This window comes from Chenopodium quinoa, unplaced genomic scaffold, assembly GCF_001683475.1.
Source record: "Chenopodium quinoa cultivar QQ74 unplaced genomic scaffold, ASM168347v1, whole genome shotgun sequence".
Classification (NCBI taxonomy): domain Eukaryota; kingdom Viridiplantae; phylum Streptophyta; class Magnoliopsida; order Caryophyllales; family Amaranthaceae; genus Chenopodium; species Chenopodium quinoa.
Genome location: NW_018744151.1, coordinates 570,485 through 578,837, shown reverse-complemented (window position 1 = coordinate 578,837; position 8,353 = coordinate 570,485). Strand labels below are relative to the sequence as shown.

At 34.8% G+C, this 8,353-nt stretch overlaps 1 protein-coding gene across 2 annotated transcripts; it reads left to right on the top strand.

Annotated features, from left to right (window-relative positions):
* The first annotated feature begins 3,483 nt into the window (after window positions 1–3,483).
* Window positions 3,484–7,883, top strand: LOC110693466 (putative receptor-like protein kinase At4g00960). Of its 2 annotated transcripts, XM_021870579.1 has the most exons (8): window positions 3,484–3,687; window positions 4,014–4,645; window positions 5,357–5,491; window positions 5,939–6,057; window positions 6,230–6,440; window positions 6,541–6,778; window positions 6,915–7,065; window positions 7,287–7,883. In XM_021870579.1, exons 1-8 carry the CDS (start codon window positions 3,638–3,640, stop codon window positions 7,599–7,601), a joined length of 1,851 nt encoding a protein of 616 aa, XP_021726271.1. In that variant the 5' UTR covers window positions 3,484–3,637; the 3' UTR covers window positions 7,602–7,883. The 2 variants fall into 2 exon arrangements, with proteins under 2 accessions (XP_021726271.1, XP_021726270.1); XM_021870578.1 differs by having other exon boundaries at window positions 3,603–4,645.
* The last annotated feature ends 470 nt before the right edge of the window (window positions 7,884–8,353 follow it).

The window sequence follows — 8,353 nt, the reverse complement described above, 5'->3', positions numbered from 1 at the left end:
TCTCATCCTCTTCTAAATTCAAATTCGAGTATTTATCAGCAAGATCGTCAGCCATAGTGGCCGGAGAAAACCACTAGCGTGGTGGTAGGCTTGCCTTTCTTCCGAGGTAGGTTCACCCTTTCTTTCGAGGGAGTTTATAGAAAATACAGAAACCTAGAAATACAAAAAAAACAAAAAAAAAAAGGAATAAAAACTGGAAAAACAAAATTAACCTGAATCGTCGCCATTTTTGGATGATTCGCCTTTGCAGAGAAAGATGCGTCATTGCAGAATTATGACAAAGAATTGCAAGAAAAACAAATTAAGAGAGAGAAATTCAAGAAAAAACGAGAACGAAGAAAAAGAAATGAAAGAAGATAGACAGTTTGCAGAGAAAGTGGAGAGCGTAGAAGTTACAGGAAGACGAAATGGCGGTTAAATTAAAAATAAGAAAAGGAAAAAAAATATTTGAATTTGTTTTATTTTTTTTAGATATAACAAAGTCCGTTATATTTTAACTTCGTTATACGGAATGGGCAGCCCAAACCGGAAATGGGCCTTAAATAGTGGCTGGCCACATCATATGAAACTTTGTGAAAATTCTTTATAACCTGTATAAATTACTACCTCCCATTTGATACGAAGTATTATTTACAACTCTTAAATAGTAGTTACTTCGTAATATTTTGAATTTTACTAATAATACTCAAAATTTTATTTTTTAAGGTAAGATGAAGCAAATGTACTCTAATTGATTGGGCTGGAACTAACCAAGATTTCCTTGTTTATAATACAAGTATCCAAAATTTGTGAATAATTTAAGGGTACTGCTAAGGGCTATATATAAGCTATAAATACACTCTTAATAATTATACTCTCTCCGTCCTAACTTAGTGTAATTTGTTTTTTTTTTTTGGTGTTACATTCGGTTCATCCTTTAGGCTAATCCGGATTCGAAGATCAGTTCTGGGTGATTAGGTTCCAGTCCCCTTTTAATGATAAATACGCATGAGTTAGTGTAGTACTCCGTAATATGGATGATTATTTTTTTTTATCATTGCAAATGTACCAAATGGATTACATCCCCGACAAGTCGACTGTGAACATCAAAGGCTATGTCAATTTTGACTTTTGGTGCACGGTCTATTATGTACAAACCATATAAAAGTCAAAACTTTCACCAATCCGAAAGTTGGATTTCATTCTTTGAAAGAGAAAGATCAATTCCCACGTTGTTTTCAGGTTGCCGAAACATCAACAACAATCCATACTGCTCAGTGTTGACAAATATAACCATCTTCAACTGTGCCCACCAGGTGTTCGATGAAATGCCTGAACCAAAACCTAAGCAATCCATACGTATGGGATACATGATGCTATACCCACTTGGAGAACAATGTTATTTAGCAGAAATCTAAAAAGGGTTTTTGTCATTTGTTGATATATGTGCTTCTTGCTATTAGGGTACCTACTTAAGTATGAACTCCGATTAATCTGGGTTTGAGTTGTATATTTCTGGCGATTGTGCTGTTAGACTCTGACTAATTTGGATCAAGCTACGTGTTTGTTGATGAGAATGTAGCTGCATACTTGCACTGGCAAGGTATGAAGTTTGAACTCGAGACCAATGAAGTGAGTTGTTGGTACTTTAAGAGATGGACAAGATCAGATTAGTAAGGTTGAAATCCCAAGTATTGTTACCATCTAAAAAAGATTTTATGGGGCTTCCTTGGGAAAAGAGTCAAAGAGTATCTAAGTTGGAAAGATAGGATCGAAAACATCTTGTAGTGGCATTGTACTCATCAAAATAGATGAGCCTCATTAAGAGGATGGCAAGGGAGTTGGTTAAAAGTATGATATAATGCTGATATTCATGAGCTGTGACCACCCTTGATGTTGTTGTATGGTGGAGCCAGGCCTGAATAAGCCTAATAAGTTGGCTGCCTGATTTAACTTTTAGATGTCGCTTTCGAGTAGAGGAAGTGGCTAAGTGCTTCCAAAAATCAACTAAATTGCTTAATCATACAACCTATATGATTAAAGCTTTAAGCTGGCCGATGGAGATGCTCATCAAGTCTTAATGAAAGTTGAATCTGGTATGATTTTCTTCAACCTTTATTGCTTACGCGTTTACTTTATTGTAATCCGTGTCCTGTAGAATTTATAATGTGGCCAGCTTATACTCCGTGTTTCCAGTGAGTCTATAAGATGTATGAATAAGACGGTTCAAATGTCAATAATTTCTATATTTCCTCTTTTGTTTGTGACATAATTAATTTTTGTTGGAATATCAAAATCTATGTTATCTATGGGTCGAAATCATTTTCATTATTGATAAACTTAGAAAACTTCATACGCAAGATTGATCGAAACAATCTTGTTTTAGATAACCCTAAAACTAAGTTAAACAGTCAAAAAACGTGGTAAGAAATCACTAGCTTTGATCAATGTACTTTTTTGATACATTGTTATTAGTCAAAGTTTACAAATTTTAACTTTTGAAATATGGATAGGGTATGATTTTGCTTTTAGTTGGTATGGACTTTCGGCACTCGCTTGTTTTTTGTCTTAGATGAAAAAAAAAACCTAAGGTACACTACAAGTAATTCTGAAAACAACTGCACAAGAAAGAAAGAAAGAGTTGTCTTTTATAGTTTTATTAGTAGATTGAAAAAGTTGCCACATAACAGTAGAATTCACCCTTCACATTTAGGCGCTGAAACTAATACATTATCCCACCGATTGAACTTGTGTTAGTTATGTATCAAAAATATTACTATATGGTATATGCCCAACTATATGAGGATTTAATGCACCCACTCTCTAAATTTATAGATTCGTTTTTCTCTGCCTTTTAGGCCTTAAAAGCTGCTAGAGAGGATTTATTGAGTCTGACTTTATGTTGTTGCATATCCAATTTACTTGTGGATCAGGATGCATACCACATGGTGTCCTTTTGTTGGCCATATTAATTTTCTTAATATATAATAATTTTTAATTTTTTTAATAAATATTCCGGCGTTTATACTTGCAAATTTTTTATTTTTATAATTTCTTCATTATGAATATATTGCCTTCGTTTCTGAAAGTTTTTAACTTTAACTGTGAGCATACAAATTAAGGCAATTGAAAAGAGGGATAATGGGGTGAAACCATGAAAATGTGTAAATATTATGAGGTATTATGGTAAGAGGAGTAAGTAATGACTAATGAGTTTGCCAGAAATAGGATAGAGAATTGTAAATTTGTACAAGTAATAACTTTTGTGAAACAAAACAAAACATAATGTGTTAATAACTTTTTAGAAATGAAGGTAGTACTATCTATAAGCTACACTAACTTTTCTTAATTCATATTATTTGTCAGCTAGTGACTTGTAAGTAGAAAAAATATGGTACTATTACTTTTTGTTTTAATGAATGAAAGCGATATTACTTGTTAGTTTTAAACACCGGCCAATATTAATATAATACAAAGTAGCTAACAATAACAATACTTCTTAGGTTATTGTTGGAAAAGAAACTAAGAAAGTATACAAGGTTCTTGGTGAGCAAAACAAGTTGATTGAAAAAAATACAGTTTTCACTTACTCTTAAAAATTAAAGTAGATGAAATAATCAAAGTTGGAGGGAGCTAAGTGTCTCAATTTAAGTGTCACATGTGGCTTTGCCCCACAAGGGACTACTATATCTGCTCACTTTGGCGTATGTAAGTGAGTTTCTTAATGCTTAACTCCCCTTATCTCATCTGTATTCACACACCCTATGTTGTTCATAGTTTCAGATCATAGTATTAGTATTGCATATCTTTCATCTCTTAGACATGAAACATATCATTAGATTATGTTGGTCATCCTTGTTTATTATTGTGACTTTGTTTTATGGGTGGGTTATATGTTGCTGCTCGGCTGCTGCTTCTGATGCAACCCAAGCATATGTTTATGCTCTTTGTCCTGACATGACCGCAGTTGGTTCTTATAGCAGATATCATAACAACACTAATAGGGTTCTTTCTTATCTTGCTTCAAACACTAGCCGTGCCAACCGGTTTTACAACACGAGTGTTGGTAGTGGACGTGATAAGGTCTATGGCCTGTTTTTCTGTCGTCTGGATGTTAAGGATGCCGCCTGCAAGAAGTGTGTGTCTTTGGCTAGGGATGCAATAGGCGTTCGTTGTCCTGGAAAGAAAGAGTCAACAGTATGGTATTATGATCAATGTGTTGTTCATTACTCTGATAAGTCTTTTCTTGGTACTATGCGTGATGCTCCTATGATACCTATGTGGAACAGACAGAATTCTCATGATATTTGGAATGTTACGAATAATATGGATGCTTTTACGAAAGTTTTGCTTGATACTATGTGGAAAGCTACGATCAATGCAACAGATGGTCGAATAGACAGAAAGTTTGCAACAAAAGAAGCTAGATTTGTTGGTAACCTGTCAAATTTGAACACTCTTTACACACTTGTTGAATGCACACCTGATATATCTCTGAAAGATTGTCGACGTTGTCTTCAAATGGTTATTGGGAATACTTCAGAGCTCTGCAATGTTAAGGCTGGTTGCACTTTGATGTGTCCGAATTGTAATATGAGATATGACATTTACCCTTTTTATGGAGATGATGCAAATTCTAAAGCGCCTTTATTTGCTCTCATCAAAGGTAAGAAACTTTGAATAAAGTTGTTTATTTATTATATGGATGAAAAACATTGTGTATTATCATAGTGGTTCTGAGTATAATAGGTGCTGAATATGAATCCCTTATGACCTTATCTTATATATTCTGTTGGGTTTGGTCTCTGAACCTCTATGAACAGAAAAGTATGTGATGATTGGTGAGTCAACAGCTTGTTTTTAGGCTAAGCTGGTTTGAGATACAATTTTTTGAAGTCAACTTTCCATTTTGGTATTGAAGTATTTAAAGTTTTAGTCTCCCTAGATCCAAATCTTCTTCTTGTGCTTATTTGTTTCGACCTGAATTAAATGAGTGCCATAAATATGTTTTAATCGTGTTCACTTTTGTTACTATGAGCCCAGGGGTTAGACTTGATTGTAAAGTAAATTTAACTTGTCAGCCTTTTTTGGGGCATTTGAGGGTTTTGGGTAGAGGAGGAGAGGGGGGGGGGGGGAGCATCACCTATTGGGGATTTTGTAATCTCTCGCCCTTTTTGAACCTTTACTTGCCCTTTTTCTACGGCAGAATTGGACTGCTTTGAAAGATTGCTGTAACTGTATATTTGTCATTACTCAGACAATCAGTTGAATGTTACCTTTTATACAAAAAATTTGTTAAATGATGTGTTTTTGTTGTTTTGCTGTTGTGTATTGTTCTTTAGATTAATCAACTCAATCTGTATATGGTTTGAAACAGAAAAACCTCAAAAAGCTACAAGAAAGCAGAAGGCAATACTGATAAGCACTATCACAGCAGCAGTTTTAGCATTGATAATTTTCTTTGGAGTTCTGTTTTACGTATGCAGGAGGAAGTCCAAGAAGGAACTTGCAGGTGAGACAACCTAAATCCTTATTCGGGCTAGAATTACTGAGTGAAAAAACTTTAATCAAATTCCTTCATATTATTGTTGATACGATACTATGCCTGAATATATTGCTAGAAGTAAGTGTCATGTTGATATATTATATTGATCATCGTAGGCAGAGCTAAAGGGTGCTGATAAAGGAATCACCCTAGTTAGAGATATGGAAATGTAAAGCATCTAATACTATATGTAGCTTGGGTTTAACATATTGGTTACTAAAGTCAGTTGAATGCTTATGTTTTGGTTGCTTGGTTGGCATGAAGTCAGATTCAACATCTCATAGAGTCCTAGACTCATTGTTATCGAATTATGAGCATGTTTGTGATTTTGCGTTGTAGATATTGTGGCATGCCTTTGCTGAGAAGCAAACATTAATAGAAAATTCAACTGATGTAATTTTAATTTTTTTGCAGGGTTCAATGATATTGAAGTGGAATCCTTGAAATTCGACTTGAGCACAATAAGAACTGCAACCAATAGTTTTTCAGATGATAGAAAACTTGGAGAAGGTGGATTTGGTGAAGTGTTCAGGGTAATGATTGTTATGCATGTTCATAAGCCAATTTTGTCCTATATTGTTCTTGTATTATGCTCCCTTGTTCTTAGCATAAGTTTATAGGTTTCATGGAATCATAGGCTGTCTGGATATTTTCAGTAGTTCATATTACATGTGAAAAATTTTATTTATATCCATGTTCTGCCAGGGTATGCTTGACAACGGAGAAGAAGTGGCAGTAAAGCGGCTGTCAAAGTTCTCCAGACAAGGCATTTCGGAGTTTAAGACAGAACTGCTTCTAGTTGCAGAGCTCCAACACCGAAATCTTGTGAAACTCCTTGGATATAGCCTTGCTACAGAGGAGACATTACTTGTGTACGAGTACTTGCCAAATTCAAGTCTTGACCGATTCTTAACTGGTATAATTTTCACCAATGATCTGATTTTATCAAAGTTAATGTCATATGCTTTTTCTCTCTTACCACCATCTACATTCTGCTAATACATATTGCTTGTCAGACCCAAAAAAGTCTGCATCTTTGGATTGGAAAACAAGGTTTAAGATTATATCAGGCATTGCAAGAGGGTTACTCTATCTTCATGAAGATTCCCGGCTCAAGATCATACACCGGGACCTTAAAGCTAGTAATGTACTATTAGATGAAGATATGAATCCAAAAATTTCAGACTTTGGTATGGCAAGACTTTTCAAGGCAGATGAAACCCAGAGAAACACTAGTAGAATAGCAGGAACTTTGTAAGTAGCTTGTTCTCTTTTTCCATATAATTTCTGGAACTTTGTTTCCATATATTATCCTTGATATTTCAGTAGCTCTTAACACAAGAAGCAATCAATTAGCTTAAAATCTGACAGAGTTAACAATCTGATGCAGCGGATATATGGCACCAGAATATGTAATTGCTGGTCATTATTCAGCAAAATCTGATGTATACAGTTTCGGGATCTTAGTTTTGGAGATAGTCAGTGGTCAGTTGAACAATTTCTTCAGACTTAACGGAAATGAAGAGTCTCTACTTGATCGTGTAAGTACTTCTTTTCACAACAACTCCTTCCGTTTCTAAATCATAATTGTCCATTATCATTAAAGTTTATCTCAAACTTACCAATGTTGCTTGTATTATGAATACGTCAATAAGTATAGTATTGGCTAGTTTTTTAACTTACTATATTTTGAAAGCGATGAATTATGTTGGGACGGATGGAGTATTATGTATTGAACGTGCTACTATTATTGTAACTACAGGCATGGAAGCTTTGGGATGAGGGGTCTGCAATGAAATTGGTAGACTCGAGAATGGGAGATGATATATCATTGGAAGAAGCAGAAAAATGCATCCACATTGGGTTATTGTGCATCCAAGAAGATGCCTCTAGAAGACCAAGAATGGCTACAATAGTAGCTGCGTTTAATGGTGATTCTGTCATTCTACCACGACCTACAGCGCCTCATTTCTTCGCAGCAGGTGCTTATTCGGAGATTGATGACTACTCTGGGATAGATCTCTCTGCCTCAGCGTTTACAGCAACATCCAGCACAACAGAGATGGACCCTAGGTAATGGTTAGTTTACAGTGGTATACTCTATACAGAAGACATGAATGTTAAAAATTGTAGTTTAAATGTTGAGAGAACATTATGTTGAACTTGGAGCACGCAAGAAAGATAGCATAGATCCGTTTATGACATACTTTACCAAAGTAGAAAGGTGATAAAGTCTTGTATGAGACGGTCTCACAATAATTTATTGTAAGATTGAGACTTTATCTTTTCTTTTTGGTAAATTTTGACTATCTCACATTGATTTTATAGTAGTCACCAAAATCCAAGAGGTTGTTATGAATGCTTTGTTTGAGACAATCTCTCAAAACTTTTTGTGAGACAATTAAGGTAACATTATTACTCTCTTTGCTTAAAATTTTTTGATGTATTACAATTAGTTTGCGTGAGACTTGTCACCCAGCACTTGTAAGAATACTTAGAAAGATGGTTAATTAGATTGTCAAAAATTTGTATTAATGTGTTGTTTATTTATGAATGTAAAGAGAAGATTACATTAATAATTAGTTATAGACTTTTTACCCATCACATATTACTCGTTAATATTTATTGAGTATTTTATTCATATGCTCATAGTCATATTGGATCAACTGGTCCAAGTTAGGCCTAGGCCCAGTTGGGCTCAAATGGGTTATCTTAGAATTAGCTTCAATATATGTGGATCTGGAGGTCTGTAAAGATTATTGCACTCGTGCTAAGTTCCTTATTTCATCGGAGACCGGACCTAAATTCACCGGTCAGGTCCTATTAGGT

Coding starts and splice junctions, on each gene's coding strand:
- LOC110693466 (XM_021870578.1), top strand. CDS start 3,802: ATGAAACATATCATTAGATTATGTTGGTCATCCTTGTTTATTATTGTG. Junction 5,492..5,938: donor GTCCAAGAAGGAACTTGCAG/GTGAGACAACCT, acceptor ATTTTTTTGCAG/GGTTCAATGATATTGAAGTG. Junction 7,066..7,286: donor AAGAGTCTCTACTTGATCGT/GTAAGTACTTCT, acceptor TTGTAACTACAG/GCATGGAAGCTTTGGGATGA.